General features: G+C 37.7%; 1 protein-coding gene across 4 annotated transcripts in view; it reads left to right on the top strand.

Moving 5' to 3' along the window:
• RSPO2 (R-spondin 2) overlaps positions 1-25,742 on the top strand; it is a 145,309-nt gene that overhangs the window by 40,192 nt on the left and 79,375 nt on the right. The window contains exon 1 of one of the 4 annotated variants that reach the window (XM_034668871.1): positions 6,007-6,041. The exons of the other annotated variants lie outside the window; for them this stretch is intronic. Coding sequence (XP_034524762.1) covers positions 6,023-6,041 — 19 coding nt within the window. The 5' untranslated portion in view covers positions 6,007-6,022. Of the gene's footprint in view, positions 1-6,006; positions 6,042-25,742 lie in introns of those variants that run through there. 4 annotated transcript variants of the gene reach the window in all.

Genomic DNA, 25,742 nt, shown 5'->3' with positions numbered 1-25,742 from the left:
ACAGGATAGAAATGGGAGCTATTGATTTGGAAGATAAAGTCCTTTATTCATCTATATAAAATACAACAACCTTCATACACTAGAAACTGTATTAAGGTGTCAGTGATGAAACTTAAGAGTGTCTGCCCTCGAAGACATGATTTGCCCTCATAGTTCATGATTTAGTGGGAATGAAGATGAACAAGTAGATTCTCAGTGCCCATTTGGTCTGTCTCTCTATGTATGTTATTACATGTTTACGATTATGTACAATTAGGCCTAAATTTGGTAGAACCAATAGATGGGGTTTTTTTCTCTGTAACTTTCTCTCCTTTCCTATTCTCGCTTTCCTTTTTTTTTTTTTTTAAATCTTAATTTTGGAATTAGGACAAGGGTGTGCAAGGTGTTTTACTTGAAGTTTCTGAGTTAAAGACACAGTATTGGGGGAAGAACATGTATTTGCCTTGTACGCATGTGGTCTAGTCCCTGGGAGAATGCTACATCCTGTACAAGCTGTGTGTTGGTATATGGGGTGACCACCTTCCCTCCGTTCCTTCTCCTTTATTGATCTCTGCTGATCTAAGCCACCATTGTAGCTGCTGAACCATTCTTGTTATGAGCAAAGTGTGGGACACCAATCCTGTTTTATTCTACCACCTTTTTCTTCTTTTCTACTTGTGCCAGAGATGAAGGAAGCTAATCACTGTCTCCAAAACATTGCACATAATCTTCACAGCTTGATGGATCTCCTGGCTCAAGGTCACTTTTGATTCCTCTTCCATTTATAGGGAGAGAAGGAAGGAGGGGGGGAGAGAGAGACCAAAGACAGAAACAAAGTCTACTTATTACCCCAGGCTTTAATTTTTAGCATTCCCACATCAGTAAAGATTGTTTTTACATTTTCATTCATGGCTGATCTTGAATTTTTAATGTAGAAAATTGTGGTCTTTTATTCTCTGATTTTTGTGTCCTTTTTTATTCTCACCCAGGTAATACTTAATATTTGTATTCCTCTTGTTCTGAAAGAGCTTTTGCAGAACAAGAAAATGTTTGGCCTCTTCTTTTAAAATGGATTGACAGTCTACTCTGTAGTTTTCAAAGTGTTTTTAATAATAAGTAATAAACATAATTTTTTTTTAGTTGGTAGCATAATAAGGCCATTTAGTTACACCACAAGAAAGGAAAGCTTATAATGGACTCCTTCTGTTTATTCTTATAACTTCCTGAATCAAGTTTTCTGCACCATATAATGATGATCCATTAGTGATGCAAGATCTTTGGGATATTTTAAGTACCCTCTTTATAGCCATTATTTGAAGAAAGATTAAGCTGGTGGTAGATTCAAGCCTATAACACCATATCTTATAAATAGACTGGTTCAAGTTATGCCTGTTCCAGTTTGGAAATGTGTCTTGGATGCAGATCCTATGAGATAAAATAATAATTTAACAATGAAACTGCACTCAGTCCATAGGAGAGACTCATTTTTCTCTGGTAGCATAAAAAAAAAGCCATCTTGATCCTTAAAGAATATGGCTATGTTAGTAGCAAAATGTTTGCCAATTCTTCAGGGATGCCATACAATGATTTCAATGAACGTTAGATTCACTTGATGAAATGTATCCCGTTATTACAGCTCCAGAAGGAGGAAAACTGAATAGCTGACAGAAATGTAAAAAAGAGAACCATTTCATAACGAGAGATGTCTTTCCTTGTTACATTCTTAAAAACAGAACTGGTGTTCTTCAGAGTTCTTTCTGACGTGCCTCCACTGGCTGGGTTTGGAGCTTCTCCTCTGGTTTTCCAAAGGAGCTTGTACATACTTATAGCACTTACCAAAATGTATTGGTTTTAATTTCATGTGTATCCTACGTAAGCGGAGCATATTTAAACCAGCAGAGAAATAATAAAAGGATTGTGGGTTCCACTCCCCATCAATTTCTCCAGTTATTTCTGGGCATCACAGGCAGTTACCATATGGCATCCATCATGGCTCACTTCCCTTAGCCACTAGTCGATGTCTGTGGCTCATGAAGTCATTTGGGGGTGCCTCGTCATGGCCACTGCTCATGGCAGTGCAAGCACCAGGCAAGACAACAGTCCCCCACTTCTGAAATTCCTCAGGTTACCAACCTGCAGCGTACCAGAGCCAGGCTGGTTTCCATGCAGAGGTCAAGGCGCCCTTCCAAACTGTACGCTCTACTTTGGTCGTATGAATGAGTTCTGCTTGGGTGTCTCCACCATTTCCTCGACCACCTCACCCAGCTCTGATACCTTACCTTTTGAACTTTGGGAACTGAACTCCAGTTCTAAGGGCTGGGCAACATCACAAGCTTCCTGGTCTCATCTTTTTATCTGTCCTAGAATCCTCCCTTGCAAAACTCTTCTTTCATCCCACCTACCAAGCAAACCAGACTTGGAGCTGAGTAAGGGGGAGAAGGGTCATTTCTGCTAAAAGTGTTTGAACTCCAGCTGGAAGAATTCAGATAACCTTGTTAAATGCATGTTTGTGTTCCTCACTGAACTCTGAACTCTACAAGGACAGGGACTGTCTTTATTTTGGATCCCTGGCACCTGACGTCTTGTGAAAGGACTCAGTTAAGTGGAAGAGGAGTTACTTCAGTATCTTGGTCAGACTTAACAGTTTGCACAACTCCTTTCAAGCTGGGATAGCTCCCATAACTACCTTCTGCTTCTTATCCATTGAAGAATATTAAATATGTAAATATATTTACTCTTGTTGCTCACGTTCTATTTCAAGTTTCCTTTTAGTAGAAAAAATGTTTAGTGTATCTTTTATTTCTCTTGAGTCATCATCATGCTAGAGAAGACTGATAAATGTTGTCTCATAGATGGTTTGCAGTGTAAGAGTTTTGTGGTACGTAATGCTTCCTGAGCCTCTAAATTTGTAGCAAATTAAAAACGATGATTTTTGTGGGATTTTCCCCCCAGGTATGGAATATTTGAGTATAGGGTATTGTAGCTGTTAATTGTGTATGTCCATGGAAATTTAAAAAAATTACATTAAATATTACCATGGATTTAAATTGCTAATAGCCAGAAATATACTAGGCGCTAGCAATAAACAGCGTCTGATTTGTAATCCTCACAAGAATCCTCAGAAGAGAAGCTGGCAAACTTTGTCCATAAAGGGCCAGAGAGTAAGTATTTTAGGCTTTATGGATCACAAGTCTATGTAGCCTCATTTGGGAAAAACTCCTCCTTTGGGAAAAACTCCTCCTTTGGGAAAAAAATAAGACTCAGGTGTTAGGAGATTTAACCAAGATGACCTTGCTTGTAAGCACCAACTGTAGGATTTGAATGGACTCCATTATGTCATGATTGAAAAAAAATATATATCAATAGTAGAATATTTGTATCTACTCACTGGGTTAGGAGGCACCGCATAGTGTGCTATGGAGACAATGCAAGTCAGTTACAGGACTCTATGGTGTAGATGGGGGTGGTAGTCAAATAGCATTCCCCTTATCTACCTAAATTGTGAATGGTGACAAGATGTCAGGATTTTTAGATGACAAATAATTTTTGTTACTGGTAAAGCTGATACTAGAGAACATGGTTTTGATCTAGAGTAAAAATGGGCTTCCTAATCTCATTCCTTGGATTCAGACACGCCTAGCCAGCCAGGCACAGGTGGTGTGTGTGACCACAGGACTCTTGCTTCTGTAACACTTTGGGAATGCAAGCAAATTCCAGAGAGGAAAAGCTGGAGGAGGGTGCTGGTCTCCAATGAAGAGTTCCTTGTCCCCAAATCCTCATATAGAGAACTCCCTTCCCCTTTCTTGCAGAAGAATTAGTGAGAGGGAGGAGAATGTGCATAGTATCATGTGAATAGATATCCCCCTGTGAAGAAGGAAACATCAGGAGTGGGAGTAAGTATCTGCCCTTTTTCTGCCCAACAGAGAACAATTGGCATAAAGGCGAGAACAATTGAGTTGCTTTGAAATTTACAGTGAGAGAAATTACTTCCAGGATTGGAGAAAAGGAAATGTTTGAGAAGGTGGCATTTGGACAACTCCTTGAATAATTTTCACTTCGATATATGGACATAAAGGGGGCAGGATGAGCCAAAGAATAGGACCATCAGAAGCAGGTGCATTGGAGAGGTCAAGAGGTCAGTTGATATGTTACAGAGCTAGGGTTACCAATGTCCCAATATGCCTGAGACCATCTTAGTTTCAGCCCTGAAAATCTTGCATCCTGTGAAATCCCTCAGTCCTGGACAAACTGTATGGTTGGTTTCTTGAGTATCAGGTTAGGAACTTGAAACTTTACTCTGTTGGATGGTAGAATAAATAGAATGGGTCCATGTATGGCAAGTCCCTGGACTTCTGGTATATGTAATTACTTACATGAGACACTAGGCAGGAAATAGAGGGTTAAGAGGCTGTTGTAGACTTTGGGAACCATCGAAGAACTTTTGAAAGATATGAGGGTTACAGTGAAACTTACAGTATAGAAAAGAGCTTGCAGACTATTGAATATAAAACCAGATAAGGATATATTAGGGAGTGAATCGAAAACTCCAGGAGGGTTTTGTTTTTGAGAAAGATGGAATCCAAAAAAATATGATCCTTCTTTGTTTCTATTAAGCTCTGAAGAGAGCTAGTTAGAATTCACTCCCCCAAGACTACGCCCAACCTGATCTGTCTCTTCTAATGGATAATGTTTATGTGCTGTATGGAGGTGTTAGTTAATGCTACAGTGATAATCACATTGTAATATATAAATTTATCAAATTACACACCTTAGACTTATACAATGCTTTATGATAATTGTATCTCAATTTTAAAAATCCACTGGATAGTAGTGATTGGAATCAAGGGTTATAACTGAACTTATGGATTTTTTGGTTTTTTTAAACACAAGCTCTCTTCTTTTTCCCAGATACAAGTGCTTTTGTAATGGAGGTATATCTAGAAAGTTTTTTGAAATTGTTATTCAAGAATGGTTTTCATTACCTTGACTGTATTAAATGTTCTGCCTGCATGTGAGAATCCTTGCAGGATCTATGCAAACCAACAAGATTGGTAATTCATTTGGCAAAGCCCGTTGGGTAAAATCTGTATGGTGGTTGGTTGTTGGCACTGAATAAACTAGATAAGCCAGATATAGATGTTATCTGTTTAACAAATTGTTATTCAGTGAAAAACATTGTCTAGATGTTTCATTAGATATTTTCCTCTACTGAGAAATCTAGTAGGAAAATGTAGTATGTTTGAGCATGTTGGTCTTTCAAGTAATCAGACTTATTACATAAGAAATATCAGAGGTTTTCATGATATACTTCAAAGCTCTAGGGAATATAGAAGTGACAGACATTTGGTTCTTTGGAAAAACTAGTAACTTCACAAAACTACTTTGCTTTCATTGTTATAGTTTTTATAGGTAATTATAATGTAAATTTTGAAATGGATTGATTATTGCTTCTTTTGCTTAAACTTGATTGTTATATCGTTTAACTTTTTATTTTGAAATAATTTCAGACTTCTAGAAGAGTTGCAAAATTTGTATAAAGAATTATATGCCTTTTCTAGATTCCTCAAATGTTAATCTTACCAAACTTCACACTTGCTATATCATATTATCTATTTTTTCTGAAATTTTGTGAGTAAATTGGTGTCAAGCTTCTTATGATTCTTTATTCTCCTTTAATCCGGACCAATTTTACAGCCTTTGTCTTTCATGATCTTGACATTTTTTTAAAAAATTTTATTTATTTATTTGAGAGAGAGAGTGCGAGAGAGAGAGAGCGCATGGGGGGTGGGGAAGAAGGAGAAGCAGGCTCCCATCAAGTAGGGAGCCCAATTTGGGACTTGATCCCAGGACCCTGGGATCATGACCTGAGCCACCAAGGTGCTCCTATGATCTTGACATTTTTAAAAGTACTGGCTGGTTAGGCTGTGTAATATCCCTCAATTTGAATTTATCTGTTTCCTTGTGATTAGATTGAAGTTTTGCCTTTTTGCTAGGGATGTGACAGAAATGTGTTTTTTTTTCAGTGTATCATGTCAGGAAGCAGATGATATGTTCCAGTTCTGGTGATGTTACTTTCAATTATTTCTTTTTGAAATTAATAAGTATCTTGTGGGAAATACTTTGATACTATATAAAGTGTTGTTTTTTATGGTACATTTACTGAGTAGCTTTATCTCATGCCTAAAATGATTATTACTATGGTGATTTCCAAGAGGGAAAACTCCCAATTCCCCATTGATTCTATATTCTGCAAAGAAGAACTTTCTCTTCTTCATTTGCTCATTTATAGCAGTGCAGATTCATGGCTTATTCTTCTATGGATTATGATCTTTTACTGTTATTTGTTCTGTTCAAATTGTCCCAGATTGGGCCACTGGGGGCTCTTCTGGTCTTTTGGACCTGTCCGATCATTTTTTGAAGACTTCTCTGCTTTCTGGCATTAGATGTCTCAGGCTGATTTTTTACTTTCTCTGACCCAGTCTTGGAACTAATAATTTCTCCAAGGAGACATGGCTCTTTTTAGTTGAGAATGGTGTTTAGAAAACAAAATCTGGATGCTAGATAGGCTCATTGCTGTTAGGATGTCATGTCATGACTTCTAGAGTTTCTCAACAAAAAAAGCTAGGAAATGTGTGTGTGTGTGTATGTGTGTGTACACACACATATGTGTTCACATACATGTATGTATATATTAAAAAATAATGACTTCCTGTTGCCATGACTTCTAACCCAACACTGTAGGGGTCATTCTAGTGTCCCCCCTTTCCATATTTTTAAGTCTCATTTCTAACTGCAAGAAACCTGTCATCCACACAATATACTTACTTATTTGTTCAATTCTAAAATAGAATACCTTTAGGGGCGCCTGGGTGGCACAGCGGTTAAGCGTCTGCCTTCGGCTCAGGGCGTGATCCCAGCGTTATGGGATCGAGCCCCACGTCAGGCTCCTCTGCTGTGAGCCTGCTTCCTCCTCTCCCACTCCCCCTGCTTGTGTTCCCTCTCTCGCTGGCTGTTTCTATCTCTGTCGAATAAATAATAAAAAAAATCTTTAAAAAAAAATAAAATAGAATACCTTTAGAAATGCTGAGCCACACCACTGTGCAAAACAAATGTACTAAGAATCAGTATTTATTTAGAGTTCTCTTTATCATTAGCTTAAGGATATGTAGTAAAAATACTGTGTTCAAAAGTTACTTGGATTAGTTCCCTTCCCACTTCAGAGTGGTTCTTTTATTCATTTGAAATTCAGTTAGATTGATTTGTTTCTGTTTTTAGCTTTTTGGGGGGGGGATGGTAGTGGGAGGGGGTGGTTTCCTCTTCCCCATCCTTGTTGTTTTCAACTTATTTTTTGAGTATATTAAATATTAACATGAGTCTGAAGGTCAGGTCAATACAAAAGAGGTGTCTGTACTTGCACACCCTATCCGTTCTATCCTGTTTATATTCCCGTCTTTTCCATTCCATTTCACCTGTCGCCTGCAGGTAACCAGTCTCACTAGTTTCTGGTTTATTCATCTTCTGTGTCTTCTTGCACAAATGAGCAGATGTGTATGTTCTTATTTCTCATTTTTTTTTTACTGCAATATCAAAGGTAACATATATTAGATATTCTTTTGGCACTTGGCCTTTTTTTTTTTTTTTTTTTGTAAACCCAGCAGTATATCCTGGAAATCCTATCAGGTTAGAGATCTTCCTCATTACTTTTTATGGCTGCATCGTACCCTGTTGTGTGGCTATATCATACTTTCTTGACTTGCGCTCCTATGTTTGGGGATTTAGGTTGCTTCCAGTATTTTGCAGGGACAAACAACACTGCAAAGAATAGCCCTGTGCATGTCTTCAGATGAATATAAAGTTTACTTCATTGAAGTGACTTAATCCAAGTTTTCTCCAAGTTTGGAGTGAATTCTGGAGTTAAGTATGTGTCAACTTGTTTTCCTCCTTCAGAAGCATCCTCAGTGTATAAAATTGTTAAGTTCTACTTTTAAACACAGAAATCAACCATATTGGGGCTATACACCATGAAATTTCAGTAATTTAATTCATGTTTAATGTGTGGTCAAAAGAGCCGTATGCTTCCTGGCTTTTTATTATCTTGGGTAATCTGAGCAGCTTCTAAAGAGAGGTTCTAAAAGAATTTGGGTAACTGGTTTTATAGCCGTAATTGAGACACAGCTCTGCTTAACTCCTTCCATTCACCACTTCCTCCTCCCTGTATAGGATACAGGCCCTGCAGACTACTTGCAGGGCCATGTGCTTTTCCAAACGAATAGTTCTTTTAATACCCAGAGTCTCCTAAACAATGTAATTTCTAAACATTTGGTGATTAATACCTACTGTCTGTGCCTGCAACACAATGTCCTATTTAAATGGAAGCATACGTATTGTGGATTCACAGATAACGGTGTATATAGGGCTATTCTGCAACACCTTTAATACGACCACTTTTCTGTTCAACTGTCACCACCTGAGAGGAAGCCGATCTTAATTTTATTTGTACATCCTTTCTCTTAAGTGTTTGCATTCTGCTGGTTTCTTAACTTTTAATCTAAAATCAAAGCATATCATTTTAGTTCACATGCCATGTGTTGTGCTTTATCTGATCCTCATGCCCTTGAACTCAGGTTTCCTTGACAAAGACTCTGTTGTTCCTGGGTTGATTGACTTTAACCAGAAGCTGGTGTTTTCTAAGCTTCATTTTTAGAATGGGCTCTGGGTGTTTTCTAAGCTTCATTTTTAGAATGGGCTTCAGGGGTGCTGAAGTGCTACGATGTTTTTCTCTATTCTGAATTTGCTGCCTTTGATTAAAGGGATATAATTTTATTCGCACTAACCACGAAGAGAAGCTCTTCTCACTGTTTCTGAAGGGTAAATTAATAAATAGTAATATGAGTACTAAGATTCTGCACAGTTGGTGATTGAGTCCTTTCATTATAAGGAATCAGTCTATCTCCCTCACTTCTTCTCTCTGTCTTTCTCTTCTTTCATTCTCATTTTAGTAACCCTTGTTATACACAAATATATCATCATGAAAGAACAAGAAAAGCCTGTCTCCTTTCATTACCCTTCTCTGGGCACAACTACTGTTATTTTATATCAATTTCTGATTCTTTTATGGGTTTACACCTTCAAGCAAACTGTCATACTCATTTGGGAGCTTGGGGATGAACGGGAAGTGTTTCTCCTCCCCAAAGGCAAGGGTGAGAACTTCAAGAAAATCACTTCTAAATTCTGTTGCTGAGACCGAAAGGGGAGGCAGGCTTTCCTGCTGTTGTGGGACATTGACTTAGGGAGCACACTACTGCTCTCTCTGCTATCTAAAGAGAAAGGAGAGGGAGATGGAACCGACAGAGCCTGTGTGTTTGATTACAGAGTGGATGAGGTTAGGGATTATGGTCTTGACCCTTGAAGCAGGCTGGCGAGGGAGCTGACTAATGCTTGTGCTGGGGGATGCGGCAGGAACCCAGTGTTGGCTGGAGATGTGATGTGGTGTGAACAGGGAGCACTGAAGCCTGGGGAAGTTGGTATGGGTGTTAGCCCCTCCACAGCAATGTTCCTTTTGATGATGGTGATGAAGTCCTCACTTCTCTTCCTGAGACCATTAAGACCAACCAAGAAAGAGGGACAGAACCGTGTCCTTTAGACGGAAGATACAGCCCTTTCTCTTCTGTCGCACACTGGGGAGTTAATGGATCCAACCCTACGTACTCCAAGCTGTTGGGGAATTAGACCTTTCCTGCTTGGGTACCGGGAGTGGGGGAAAGACTTTACATTCAGTTCAAGTCAATGTTTTAAAAAGGAATGCCAGGACTGTAATAAATTTTGACTTTCTTTCATTTATAGAATCTGTTCGGTATACCTAGGGAGCTGATTCCTGACCAGAAAGTAGAGATTCAGAGTAGTGGAAAGGGCAGGTTTGGGGGACTGGGAGGGGCGGGGGTGCTTATTTACATATCCAAGTGAGTCAAGCTGTCTCAGGAAATTGGTTAATGATTTGTTTGGCAAAGCGATACAGTGGATTTGCCTTTCAAATCCATGATCTATAAAACATTGTCATAAACTTGTTCAAAATGATTGAGACCAAACTTCACAGATTTTTCCCTTTATTATTTAATGTTACACTAAATTTGATGTATCATGAATACATATCTTGTTAAATTAGACTGCTTGTTCCTGGAAACTAGGAATCTTATTTTCTAACAAGCCAAGTAAAAGGTATGTCTGCTACCTATTAGTTAGTTGAGAGACACTGCGTTTTACCAATATATTCTTTTTTTTTCCCCTGTAAAATGTTTGAATTTATTTTATTTTTTTAATAAATTTTATTTTGTTATATTAGTCACCATACAGTCCATCCCCAGTTTTTGATGCAGTGTTCCATGATTCATTATTTGCATATAACACCCAGTGCACCATGCAATATGTGCTTTCCTTAATACCCATCACCAGCCTATCCCAATCCCCCACCCCTCTCCCCTCGAAGCCCTCAGTTTGTTTCCCAGAGTCTTACATAATAGCAAACATCTATACTCAGTGTGAAGCACTGAGGCGGACTGGGGGCACATCAAAATATACAGGAGATGATACTTGCCTTTGAGGAGCTTACACTCCACTGGGGCAGACATACAGACAGCTGGTTAATTTCATAATGACAAATATAGTAATAGAAGACAGTCCAGGGATGCTTGGGTGTCTCAGTTGGTTAAGCATCTGCCTTCGGCTCAGGTCATGATCCCAGGATCCTGGGATGGAGTCCTGCATTGCGCTCCCTGCTCAGCAGGGAGTCTGCTTCTCCCTTTCCCTCTGCTCCTCCCCCTGCTTCTGCTCTCTCTCTCTCTTTCTCTCAAATAAAATCTTAAAAAACAGAACAAAATGAAACAGTCCAGCATGTCTCAGGGGCATATTACAGTGGCCCTTAAACCTTTCAAAGTGATTAAGAGTATCAGAAGCAGGTCCTGGAGGGGATTTTCTGTTCCTTTTTAAGTCAGGGAATAATGATAAGTAAAAGACACAGTTTCCTATGTCCTATATAGTAAAGACAAAATCAGAACTGTTTGTTGAATGAATAAATGAATGAGTGAAATAGTCTGATATGAACCTTGAATTATGAATATAGAGTAACTAGAAAAACAAGGTCCAATGGGGGTTGAAGATATTCTAGGGATTAATGGTGAAGCGTGGAAGCAGAAACTCAAGAGTTTAGGGTTGGTGTTCTGTGTGGGCATGAAATACCGCTCTGAGATGAGATTGGGCTTGGTTTTGGAGTAGTGGAAACTATAGCAGATTTTTAAACAAGGGGAGTAATCATATCTTCATTGAATTTTTACATCCCTCTGGAAGTATAGTGGAGGAAGGATCAGATGGAGGGGAGAGTTGGAAGCATGAATGTGTGTAGGTTTGTGGGAAGCCCAAGTTCTGCAGTGAGAAAGAAGGTCATAGAATGCAGAAGAGGGACTGAAGGGGATGTGGGAGAGTGAAAATTGTAGATGTTGGTAACTGACTGTGATGAGGGATGGAAGTCCAGGATTGAGGTAAGATGTTAATCTCTGAGATCAAGCAGAAGTCTCCTGGATAGAGCTTCTAGAAAAGCGATTGGTTTCTTATAAAAGATGAGAGGGGCACCTGGGTGGCACAGCTNGCAGTGAGAAAGAAGGTCATAGAATGCAGAAGAGGGACTGAAGGGGATGTGGGAGAGTGAAAATTGTAGATGTTGGTAACTGACTGTGATGAGGGATGGAAGTCCAGGATTGAGGTAAGATGTTAATCTCTGAGATCAAGCAGAAGTCTCCTGGATAGAGCTTCTAGAAAAGCGATTGGTTTCTTATAAAAGATGAGAGACCCAGCTGGCATGTACCCTTGTCCCTGCCTCCAGTGCCACACAGTGAATGCCTCCTAACTACCAGGGAGTCTGGGAAATCAGATTTTTGGCCAAGAATATTGCCTCCTTGAAGAAAAGTGCAATTCTGAAAGAAGGGTAGGCAACTAGTAAAGTCTGACACATGGTAGTGTAAGTTACCTATTAGTCTTCCCACCACTAGTATTAAAGAGCACCAAAATCTATTCTTTTTAAGAACATTTTGAGGAGCTCCTGGGTGGCTCAGTCAGTTAAGCATCTGCCTTCAGCTCAGGTCATGACCCGGGGTCCTGGGATGAAGCCTTGCATTGGGCTCTTTGCTCAGAGGGTAGCCTGCTTCTTCCTCTCCCTCTGCTGCTTTCCCTGCTTGTAGCTGCATGCCTGCCCTCTCTCTTTCTCTAACTCTGTCAAATAAATACAATCTTAAAAAAATTTTTTTGAGAAGAACATTACATATCAACAGAGGATTACCATATTTGCAAGAAATTGTCCTATCCTTAACATGCTCTCAATCAGCAAGTACTTTAGCACTTCCTAGGACTGATACTGTTCCCATCACAGAATATAAAAAAAATAAAGGAGGTGATTGTGGTCTTTCTCACCCAGCTTGATTTGACTGAAAAGTACAAAAAATAGAAACCCTCAAAGGGAAGTTGAAAAGCAGCATATAAACATGTGACTCTAATGTGACTCAGACTAAAAGACTAAGGGAAACCCACAAAAGGGAAAGGCTACCAAGGAGTGTGGGTCAGCTTTGCAGAAGATCCAATAAAGATATAAGTTGGAGAGAGTTATATTTTATGAGTAATCAGAATCAGTGTCAGGTAGTTCACTCTAACATTGTGAGTTGAATTCATTTTGGTAGGCTTGAAAATATTAGGTACAGTGAGACTTACAGACCAGAAATAACAAATCTTCTATCAAGTTGATAGAAGTTGATACAGCTTTTGTATTTATATTTAAAATAACCTATATTGTATTGTCTACCCTTAAATACACCACCATACATCAGTTTTCAAAACTATTTTCAACATACATGTGCAGTTCTCGGGCTGGCATGAAGTCTGTTTTCTTAAAGTACGAGTTGTTAAATATAAAAGCCAAATGCCCTAAATGATTGTGAAGGCATGAAATTCAGGGTTCTGGCACTTTTAGATTCTTCATGTTTTACAGAAAAAAAATCTTCCCATTTGGTAATACATGAATTTACTGTTAATGCTTTGTCTGGATTTTCTATCCTGTCCTACCTCCTTTCCTATTCTTGTTTAAGATTTTGAGACATCTTGGCAAAGACGAACAAAGAGATTTAATTCTTATTGAACATGAAACTCTTCGGGCCTGGATAATGTCTGTATTTTTGCTAAGTCCGGAAAGTTGTAAGTGTAAGCCAGCACTGGAACAGCTTGAGAAACTGTTGAAATCATACATGTATTGTTTTGTCTCTTATGTAGGAAAGTACTTCTGTGTGGCCTGGTTTTGCTTGATGTGGTCCTAGTTAATCTGGTTGGCTGCTCGAGGTTCTCATGTTGACCTAAGGGAAGTTTGGGAAGTATTGGTTAATATGCCACAGTGTGAGAAGGGTTTATAACAAATGCCATGTATCATTAATACAGGCATTCTTTCCTTATAAACTCAATATTTTATATAAGAATGCAAAACTGAGATTGATTCCCTCATTTCCCTCTCAAGGAAAATACAAGAGCTCCCTTGCCACCCCAAAAGGGTTCATCATAAAATAAGGTGAGCTCTTTGTCTGTCTTGAGACTCTTATTTTCTGCTAATATATGAGCGAAGTCCCTTTTAGTAAGAAAGTATAAATATGAATTTAGGGTATGATTTTATCCACAATTAAGTAAATCAAAACATTATGGCAAATTATGTATTGTTTTTCTCTACATCAAATAAGTTTCATTCAGTTGCTGAATGAAGCAAGATACTCTCCTACAAGCCTTCAGATTCTAAAGGTTTTTTTGTTACTTTTCTAATTGGTGGCAATTAGAAAAAATCTGGAATTTGAATATTGTGGTATTAACTGCTGACAGCCCATGGAAAATTAACATTTGTCTGTGTATTTCTCTCCCTTTAACTTTGTAAATGCTATGCAATTGAATCTTTAGTTTGAAATTTCTTCTAATTTCATCCCGTAAATAGAAAATTTCCTAAGTATAGGTAAATCACCTACTACAAATACAAGAATAAGCAGACTTTTTTTGTTTTAAATTTTCTTTAATCAAACTTATACACACATATGGTTTAGTCAAATAATTCTATCAAGCTTGTTTTGAAAAACTGTTCTTGTCCCAATGCCCTCCTGCCACTTCTTCCCCAAGTACTTTCATTTCTCTCTCTCTTTTTTTAAATTGAACTATGGTTGACACATAATGTTACATTAGTTTCAGTTGTAGAAGATACTGATTTGACAATACATTATACTATGCTCGCCATAGGTATACCTACCATCTGTCACTACACACCCCCTGTTACAATACCATTGGCTCTATTCCCTATGCCGTACCTTTTATCCCTGTGACTTATTCATTCCACACTTTGAACTCTTCTAGAAACTTGGGGGTATTTATGTTCATAACTCTTCATAACATGCGTTTATTACTCCTCCTCTGCTTTTTAGTTTGGAGTGTTATGTATTCAATTTCCACTATGGGAGATAAGGATTTAGCCCACTTACACTACTTTCCTTGCTCACTGCATACAAGCATGCTTCCCCTCCCCATCCTCCCAGTATTGTTAGGTTATAATTTTGGAAGGATGGATACATCATGTTTATATTCTTAAAAACCATTCAAACACAGCTGAGCTACATAGGGCATGCATATCTATTGCATTTTCTATCCTGAGTTACTTGTTTTCTCTGGAGATGGTTTCTCCTCTATATAGGCATCCCTAAATCAACTATAAATTTCCTTCAGTTTGCCTAAATCTCTTCCTAGTATGTGAGAAGACAATAACTATTCTATTAATTATATACTTTTGAAGAAACTTCTTGGAAAGTTCGATCTTCTGCAATCTGGACTGATTGCTTTGCAGCCTCCTCCATAGGGCTCATCATGCCATTTCCCTTTACCATCCTCTTGGGCATCCTTTTGTTTCTAACCTGTGTTTGATGCCCTGTTTCCTGGATTCCATCTTTTACTCCCCCCCTTTTATAATTTCCTATATTTATGGAGCATATCCTTCAGTCACTTAGAGTACGAAGGATATATATTTTTAAGACCTACATGTCAGAAAATGTCTTTACCTGCTTTGCAGGTGACCATTTTGGATGTTCTTGGATACTCTCTAGAACTCTATAGCCATCTTGTCACTCCCAGCTTTCAACCTCAGCATGAGCCTTCCCATCTAACTCTCTTAATTTCCTCTCTGGTTCTTGGGCACCCATGTGGGTGGTGGAAGTTAGGAGAATGTGCTTCTCTAGAAGAACACCTTTCCTTTCTTGGTAGCCCCACTTTCAGAAGTTATCATGGATGCTGATGGTTGGTTTATGGTTGTCAAAGAGAACTAGAATGGGACAATAGTTACAGTTGTAAAAGCAGATTGTATTCAGGAATTCCTGCAATAGAAGACAAGAGACTTTGGTATAGAACTGGATTCAATTCTGGATACAACAAGGAAAAATGGAGATTTACAGTCAAGGATTAGGGTGCGGGAGGGGATTGGTAGAGACAAATTAGTAAAAAGGAATATCGAGGGTAGGGCGGTATTCTTGCTAACTTAAAGGATTCTTGCTGAAGGCAGGCCGAGGGTATCAGATATTAAGGGTGAAGGATGAAGAATGTGATCAGGTATCAAGGATTGATGAAAATTCTCTCTAAGCTGACTTAGCAGGTTTCTTGCTACCCTTGGGCTATGCAGTCCCAGCAAGTACAGGTCCCACATCAAGGCCTGCTCAAAAAGAGGGCTCAGAGGAGGCTGACTAAAATTTGGTCAAGGGGAAAACCTTCATTGTGGTTGCAGTTCTTGTGACTTTACCACATGGGTTCAGATGGTGGAGAGTAAAAATAATTCTCACGGTTAGTCCTTGCAACATACTCATGAGTGGTGTCACTTGGTTTTCTGTGTGTGATAGAATATTAGAATGTGAAATAAAGACTAGCACTACAGATATCTAAATAGGCTGCTGAGAGAAATGATAAGTTTTTTCATAAAGAATTTAAATATGTATGTATTTCAGAAGAGTGATATAACTTTATATCTAGAAGCTATAATTAAAGAGTGTACTTAGGCTGCTTCTATTATGGTTCACAAACTAATTTAGACTAGGGAATCACAGAGGTAACATGGGGCATTTTCCTACAAAGGAAACATGTAGAAAGCTGGGCATCCTACAGATTGTTGGTCAGTATCATTTTAAATTAATTTAGTATTTTGTGAGAGTACAGGTTCTACTTTGGCTGTTAATACTGATCTCTACCAGGTAGTAGAAGGCCAAGCCAATGGGGAGAAATTTAGGGCAAGCTCTTGAGCTTACCTGAGCATACTGATCTAGAAACAGGCAGATGAAGTTATGTTCACAGTGGTGGACAAATATAAGGAAGAAGGCAAAACAAAAAAGGTGAATTATAAGTGTGGGAAATGAAGTTTCTAGCTTATATTGAAGTTATTAGTATTGATGGGGGTTTACAGGCTCCCTGAGAATTTTGACTGAGGTTTTAAATCATCAGGAAATGAATTTTGAAACCAAGCAGAGAGCATTCTTTTATCTTTAAACAAATTAAGAGCATACCCACTCCTTGTTATAGACTGATAATCCCCCAAAAAGATATATCCTGAAATTGGAGAAGATGGAAGAAAGATTCTAAAGGGTCAAGGTATGTGGGGCCTGTCCATGGAGAGAAAAGAAAAACAATTGGAATCTATAGACACAAGTGACAGAAAGAGATATGGCCCTGCATGGATATGAATAGTGTTGATAGCAGCAACACTGCCTTGTTCCAAGATTGGGTGAGCGGTGGGACTAGAAACTATCACCTTACCCAACTAGTTATAAACTTATGGAACTGATTACTCTAAGAGGAAGTAGGGGTGGAAAATATAAATAACCTCAAAAATGATTTAACTAAATTTGTGGATTACAGATTCATAATGGGTTATTACAAGGAGCTAGGATGTTTTGGGTACACTCCTAACCTTTGAGGTTGACATCAAAGAGCAGCCATTCTCCCCACAGCATGTCCCCTGGTGCCATCATCAGAATCCTGGACAGGAAGGATTGTGAGTCTGATCCAATGTGGCAAGACCCATTAGACTCTGATCGGTGCCAGATCTGTGTGGGTTGTAAATTTAGGGTAAATTCCAATACGAGGGTTGTAAATTTCAATGAATGAAAACTTGAAAACCTTAACTTTTATATTTCCTATCTTCGTTAATCCTCCCTTATTTAGTGTGCTCCTAAAGCACATTTTTCAACTCTTAGGAAGATCTTTTTATTATGTAGACTGTACTTGACTATGATGGCACTTTATGAGTTAGTTGTTTCCCACACTGTAGGTTGAATAGGGTCAACTAATAACCCTGGAAAATCTTCCACCCTTGGGATTTCTCTTGCACATCAACCCATTTTCAGTTTGCAGTTTAAGATTGAGAGAATAAAATAGATTCTACTTCAGTTATGAATTTTGGTTTTTCTGATATATAAAATTCCCCTTTGAATCAATTTAATCTACATATATGCAAAAAGATGATTTTAGTGTTTTCAGGTACAGAGATTTATTTTCCATATTACTTTTTTGGGGGGAAGGGAAGGGGTGTTGTATTCAGAACCTTGATCTGAATGCCTTAAAGCAATGTGTAGGAATCAACTAGGGACCTTGTTTTAATATGGATTAAGGAGGGCACGTATTGCATGGTGCACTGGGTGTTACAGGCAAATAATGAATCATGGAACTTTACATCAAAAACTAGATATGGTGACTAACATAATATAATAAAAAAATTATTTAAAAAAATTTAAAAAGTATGGTTTTGGATTCACCAGGTGTGGAGTGAGGCCTGAGCTTCTGCCGCCAGGTGATAATGCTGCCGCAGGGCTGAGAGCCACATTTTGCAAACAAGCTTTAAAGTATTGCTTGCTAATGTAGCACTGTAGTTTTCAAAACCAATCTCGGTTTCAGCTTTCCCTTAAAATATGTTTTTGGAAAGTTTAAGGGGTAATTAAAACAAATAATTTGGGTGGACAGGAACCAAATACTCTATTTGGACATTGAGCTAATCTAGAAGTACTTACTTTTTCACCTATTCTGAGTTCTTCCATCTCTCTTCCTTTTCCATCTTAAATATTTCCATTCTGTCTTGAAAATGGTGATTAAATGACACCAACGTTTCTTGATTTCATTAAATTTAAACACACACATGCACACACTTGCAGTTCTGTGTACTTTGCCTAATTATTGGCAATAAACTCAGTAAAGGGATTTAAGGCTTACAAATGTTCTACTTGGAGGAAATTGTAATTAAGGTTATTAAGGCCTTTGGGTTCCTGTGTGTATTTTAAGCAAATTAGGATTTTGTGTCTTTTAAAGAGACAGTTACTCCTCCCTGCCCAATTTGTTCCTCTGCATGGATAAGCATGCGCATTCAGTGCAAGTGGTTGAAATGGTACATGTCCCTTGTTCTTTTGTGTAAATCACTGATGTAAGTGAAGAATTTGTTTTTTCTCAGTTCACATGTGAAACTGTGGATAACTTAAAGTAAAAACTAAGAAATGGAAAGAAGGGTTCCATTGTAATTTGGTACCAAAATTATTTTGAAAACCAAATTCTTTAAATTCTTTAAAACATTTTAAGGCAGAATAATTGCTGTTAACCTTTTATTTCCAAAATAGCATCACTTCCACTGGAAAAGCAGTGTGGTTCATGCAGGACATTTGTGAAGTGCCGAACTGTATAAAGAAGATGCACTCTTTTACCTCCCTGTATTAACCATGTTAACATTTTTGTGTCTATTTTTCTAAGATTTTTCTGTGTGAACATAGGAAGTGGAAAGTTTGTTTTTTAAAATTTAACTTTCCTTTAAATTTTCGTATGGTTAACATACAGTGTTATCTTTGTTTCAGGAGTACAATGTAGTGATTCAATAATACTATATATCACCTGGTGCTCATCGAAGACAAGTACACTCCCTATCTGCCCATTTTACCCATCCCCCCCACCCACCTCCACTCTGGTAACAGTTTGTTCTCTGTAGTTAAAGAGTCTGTTTCTTGGCTTGTCTTTTTTTTTTTTCTTTGCTTATATATTTTGTCTCTTAAATTCCACGTATGAGTGAAATCATAGGGTATTTGTCTATCACTGACTGATGTATTTCTCTTAGCATTGTACTCTCTGGCTCCATCCATGTCATGGCAAATGTCAAAATTTTATTTTTTGTGGCTGAATAATATTCCATTATATACCTACACACACACACACACACACACACACACACACATACACACACACCCCACATCTTTATCCATTCATCAGTTGATGGACACGTGGGCTGCTTCCATAACTTGGCTATCATAAATACTGCTGCTATGAACGTAGGGGTACATGTATCCCTTTGAATTAGTGTTTTTATATTTGGGTAAATATCCAGCAGTGCCATTGCTGGATGATAGGGTAGTTTCATTTTCAACTTTTTGAGGACTGTCTATACTGTTTTCCACAGTGGCTGCCCCAGTTTACATTCCCACCAATGGTGCAGGAGTGTTTCCATTTCTCCACCTCCCCACCAACACTTGTTGTTTCTTGTGTTGTCCAGTGTACCCATTCTGACAGGTGTGAGGGGATGAATGATGTTGAGCATCTTTTCATGTATCTGTCGGTCATCTGTTTGTCTTTGGAGAAGTGTCATTTCATGTCTTCCCATTTTTAAATTGATTATTTGTTATTTGGGTGTTGAGCTTTATAAGTTTTAAGTTTTTATTTAAATTCCAGTTCCTATACGGTGTAATATTCAGGTGTATAATAATCATTACACACTTCCATAAAACATCTGGTGCTCTTCACAACAAGTGCACTTCTTAATCCCCATCACCTATTTAGCCCATCCCACCACCCACCTCCCCTCTGGTAACTATCAGGTTGTTCTCTATACTTAAGAGTTTGTTTCTTGGTTTTCTTCTTTTTTTTTCCCCATATGATCATTTGTTTTGTTTCTTAAATTCCACATATAAGTGAAATCATATGGTATTTGTACAATTGCACCCAAAAATAGTAAGATCCCTAGGAATAAACCTAACCAAAGAGGCGAAAGACCTGTAATCTAAAAACTGTAAAACATTGATGAAAGAAATTGAAGATGACACAAAGAAATGGGAAGACATTCCATGCTCATGGATTGGAAGAACAAATATTGTTAAAATGTCTATATTACCCAAGGCAATCTACATATTTAATGCAATCCCTATCAAAATACCAACAGCATTTTTCACAGAACTAGAATGAAGAATCCCAAAATTTGTATGGAATCACAGAAGACCCCAAATAGCCAAAGCAATCTTGAAAAAGAAAAGCAAAGCTGGAGGCATCAAAATTCTAGACTTCAAGTTGTATTTAAAAACTGTAGTCATCAAAACAGTATGGTACCCCACAAAAATAGACACATAGAACAGAAAACCCAGAAATAAACCCATACTATATGGTCAATTAATCTTTGACAAAGCAGGAAGGAATATGCAATGGGGAAAAGACAGTCTCTTCAACAAATGGTGTTGAGAAAACTGGACAGCAACATGCAAAAGAAAGAAGCTTGATTATTCTTGTACCATACACAAAAATAAATTCAAAATGGACTTAATACCTAAACATGAGACCTGAAACCATAAAAATCCTAGAAGAGAACACAGATACTAACTTCTTTGATATCAGCCAAAGCAACATTTTTCTAGATATGTCTTCTCAGGCAAGGGGGAAAAAAGCAAAATTAAACTATTAGGACTATATCAAAATAAAGCTTCTACATAGTGAAGGAAAGATATAATTTCTCCTCTCTCATTTGTAATTTTGAGTCCTTTCTCTCGCTCTCTTTTGATAAGTCTGGCTAGAGGTTTATCAATTTTACTTTATTTTTTCAAAAAAACCAGCTCCTGGTTTCAATGACATATTCTATTTTTCTAGTTCCTATATCACTTATTTCTGCTCTAATCTTTATTTCCTTCCCTCTGCAGGTTTTAGGCTTTGTTCTTTTTCTAGCTCTTCTAGGCGTAAGGTTAGGTTGTTTGAGATTTTTCTTGCTTCTTGAAGTAGGCCTGTATTGCTATGAAGTTCCCTCTTAGAACCACTTTTGCTGCATCCCATAGGTTTTGAACCATTGTGTTTTTATTTTCATTTGTTTCCTGTACTTTTTAATTTTATTTCATGGTTGACCCATTCATTGTTTAGTAGCATGTTATTTAACCTCTGTGTATTTGTGGTCTTTCCAGAATTTTTCCTGTTGTTGACTTCTAGTTTCAGGGTGTTGTGGTCAGAAAAGATGCATGGTATGACTTAGATCTTTTTGAATTTGTTGAGGCATGTTTTATGGCCTAATATGTGATCTATTCTGGAGCATGTTCATGTGCATTTGAAAATAATGTGTATTCTGCTGTTTTAGGATGGAATGTTCTGAATATATCTGTTGAATCCATCTGGTTCTGGGTGTGAAAGCCATTGTTTCCTTGTTTTTCTGTTTTGATGATCTATTGATATAAGTGGCATATTTAAGTCCCCTGCTATTATTTTATTATCAGTTAGTTCCTTTATGTTATTATCTGTTGTATGTATTTGGGTGCTCCCATGTTGGGTGCATAAATTTTTGTAATTTTTATATCTTGTTGGATTGTCCCCATTATTATTACATAGTGTCCTTCTTTGTTTCTTATTACAGTATTTGTTTTAAAGTCTACTTTGTTGAGGTGCCTGGGTGGCTCATTTGGTTAAGCATCTGACTCTTGATTTAAGTTCAGGACATGGTCAAGCCCAGTGTGGACCCTGCTTAAAATTCTCTTTCTCCCTCTCCTTCTGCCCTTGCCCCCCCCCAAAAAAATCTACTTTGTCTGCTCTAAGTATTGCTACCCTGGCTTTCTTTTCAATTCCATTTGCATAATAGATGTTTCTCCAACCCCTCACAATCTACAAGTGTCTTTGGGTCTCAACATAGTTTCTTGTAGGCAACATATAGATGGGTCTTGTTTTTATATCCATTCTGTCATCCTTTTTGATTAGAGCATTTAGTCCATTTACATTAAAAGTAATTATTAATAAGTATGTGTTTATTGCCATTTTGTTACTTGTTTTGTGGTTGTTTTTTGTAGTTTTTCTGTTGTCCCTTTTTCTCTTCTCACAGTTTGCTGGCTTTCTTTACTGATATAATTGGATTCCTGTCTCTTCGTTTTTTTTGCATATCTGTTACTATTTTTTGATTTGTGGTGACCATTAGGTTTGTATATAACCTCTGTATATAGCAATCTAGATTATGTTGATGGTCGCTTAAATTTGAACCCATTCTTTACTCCTCTCATCTCCACATTTTAGGTATATGGTGTCATGCTTTACATCCTTTTATTTTGTGAGTCCCTTGACAGAGTTTTAGAGATATACCTATTTTTACTGTTTGTTTTTGTGCTTTCTACTTTTCTTTCTCTTACTGTCTTTCCCTTTCCATTCTAAGAGTCCCATTTAACTTTTCATGTAGGTTTGGCTTAGTGGTCATGAAGTCCTTTAGTTTTTGTTTGAGAAACTCTTTATCTCTCTTTATTCTGAATGATAGTTTTACTGGATAAAATATTCTTGGCTGCACATATTTCCCATTCAGCATTTTGTATATATCATGCTACTCCCTTCTGGCTTGAAAGTTTCTGCTGAAAAATTCCATGATAGCCGTATGGGCTTTCCCACATATGTAACTGTTGTTATTGTCAGGCTGCTGTTACTATTTCTTCTTTATCACTGTATTTTGCCATTTTAATTATATCTTGGTGTGGATCTGCTTTGGTTGATTTTGTTGGAGGTTCTCTATGCTTCCTGCATTTGGATATGTGTTTCCTTCCCCCAGATTGGGGAAGTTTTCAGCTATTATTTCTTCAAATAAAGTTTCTGTCCCGTTTTCTCTTTCTACTTCTTCTTGGACTCTTATAATGTGAATGTTATTACGTTTGATGGAATCACTGAGATCCCTAAGGCTCTTCTCATTTTGCCCATTTCTCTTCTCTTTCTTGTTGAGCTTGATTACTCTCCATTACTCTGTCTTCTAGGTCATTAGTTTGTTTCTCTGCTTCTGCCAGCCTGCTGTTCTTTCCATGAAGAGTGTTTCTCATTTTAATTATTGAACCCTTTATCTGTGCTGTTATTCCTTATCTCTGTGTTAAGGGTCTCACTGATGTCCTCCACTCTTTTTCCAGTCCAGTGGGTATCTTTATGATCATCACTTTAAATTCTCTATCAGGCATTTTATTTATATGTGTTTCACTTAGATCTCTGGCTATGGCCTTGTCCCATTCTTTCACTTGGGATAAATTCTTCTATCTTATTTTGTCTAAGTCTCTATGCCTGCTTCTCTGTGTTAGGAAAGTCAGCTATATCTCCTGTTCTTGAGGAAAATGAACTTATGAAGAGGTCCTGTCGTGCCCTGCAGTGTAGTATCCACTGTTCCCCAGGGCCTAGCACTTCAGGGAGTGTCTCCAGTGTGTGCTGCATGCACTCGGCTGTTTTGTCCTGGCAGCTTTATCCTTCAGGCCAGTTGTCTGTAGCAGCTTTCTTTGCCTATTGTGGGCAGTGTTTGGTCCCTGGGCTGAATGTGGCAAGTTTTAACTAGCTGTGCTCTAGTCTGCTTATGAAATAAAGGCATACTTCCCCCTTCAGAATTAAGTAAACTCCTGGGCAAAATTTTTCCCAGTAAACTTTCACCTAATGGTGTAAGGATGGTGATGATCCCTGCCTAAATTAAATTATCATATTAATGATGGCAAAATGGTAAATCTAATTATGTGGCCCCAGTCCTTCAAATGCAGATTGTAAGATATTCTATGAGACAACTGGCCTAGACTCAAAAGATCTCAATGTCTAGAAAGACAAAGAATGGATAAAGTATTTCTAATTGAAAAGACTAAGGAAACAAACCAAATGCAGTCTTTGATTGGTTTCCTTTTCTTTTCTTCCTTTTTTTTTTTCAAGATTTTATTTATTTGAGAGAGTGGAAGTGAGAGATCAGAGGGAGAGGGAGAGGGAGAAGTAGATTCTCCACTGAGCAGGGAGGCTGATGTGGGGCTCCATCCCAGGACCCTGAGATCACGACCTGAGCCAAAGGCAGATGCTTACCTGACTGAGCCACCCTTTTGATTAGTTTCTGGGTAGATGGGAAAAACAGAACAATTTTGGAATAGCTGAGGAAATATGAATATAGACAGCATACTAGTAATATTATTTTACCCATGTTAAATTTCTGAGGTCCTACAATGGTATTGTGATTACATAAGAAAATGTTCTTATTCTCAGAAGGTGTATGCTAAATTTCATGTGAAGTATTGTGATGCTTGTAACTTCCAAATAATTTATCAAAAATGTGCGTGTGCATTTCCATACTTTTCTTTCTAGCCATAGATCTTTGTGTGCATAGAGGTAATGATATGTAATAGGGAGAGAAAAGGGGAATTATGATTTTTTTAAAAAATGCGGTTAGTTTTGATGGTACTTATTCTTAGTGACTTATAAATACCAAGATAGGTGTTTATAATAATTGTTTTAAAGTATAAATGTTTACAACTCTGATGTCCTAAAATGTCTTCTAGAATTTGGAGATTCTGAAGTTCAGTTTTCCAACTTACTGAAAATCAAACATTTATCCATCTGTCTTTAAATTCCTATTTTATGGGGTATCTGGGCAGCTCAGTTGGTTAAGCATCCAATTCTTGAATTTTGGCTTAGATCATCTTCTGGGTGATAAGATTGAGCCCTGTATTGGGCTCTGCATTGGGCATTGGAGCCTGCTTACGATTCTCTCTCTCCCTATTCCTCTGCCCCTCTCCCTGCCTGCATGCTCTCTCTCTCTCAAAAAAAAAATCTGTTTTATTTTTTGAGGAACCAATTTATCAATACTTTAAAAATATATATAAAGATATAATAATTCGGGGTGTCTGGGTGGCACAGCGGTTAAGTGTCTGCCTTCGGCTCCGGGCATGATCCCGGCATTGTGGGATCAAGCCCCACATCAGGCTCCTCCGCTATGAGCCTGCTTCTTCCTCTCCCACTCCCCCTGCTTGTGTTCCCTCTCTCGCTGGCTGTCTCTATCTCTGTCGAATAAATAAATAAAATCTTTAAAAAAATATATAATAATTCATTAGTGTCTTCCTGCCTATCTTGTATTTCAATATTTTTTAAGCCATGTTTGATTTTCCTTCACTTTGAAGTTCTTTATTTTTAACTATTATAAAAATGAAAGCAGAAAATAAAAATTTGTCTATCTCTTTCATGTAATATTACCCATATCTGAATAGTTGTTTAACTTTTCCTTTTTGTTAATTTTCCTCTAAAAAATATCCATAAACCTTAGGAAACTTTAGCCTTCTTCACATTTATTTTGTGATTATTTTTTTCCTGAATATATCCTTTTGTACATGTTACTTAAAATGTTTGAAATTATCAGAGAGCTTGCTATAAAACCATACTGAATTCTATAGAATGTTACTCATTTTTTCCCTCTTTGGGATTTTATAAGTAGATTTTTTTTTTCTTTGAGTAGGCTCCATGCCCGGTGTGGAGCCCAGTGTGGGGCTCAAACTCACGACCATGAGATCAAGACCTGAGCTGAAATCAAGAGTTGGGTGCTTAATTAAGTAAGCCACCCAGATGCCACAGTAGATTTCTTATTTTGAAAAATACCCTCTTAACACCTATTCTAATCTAGAAACATTGGCTGCAAATCCAGTCTTTCCTTT

Source organism: Ailuropoda melanoleuca, chromosome 9 (genome assembly GCF_002007445.2).
Source record: "Ailuropoda melanoleuca isolate Jingjing chromosome 9, ASM200744v2, whole genome shotgun sequence".
NCBI lineage: Eukaryota > Metazoa > Chordata > Mammalia > Carnivora > Ursidae > Ailuropoda > Ailuropoda melanoleuca.
The sequence above is the reverse complement of the archived record's forward strand: the minus strand, read 5'-3'. Positions and strand labels throughout refer to the sequence as shown.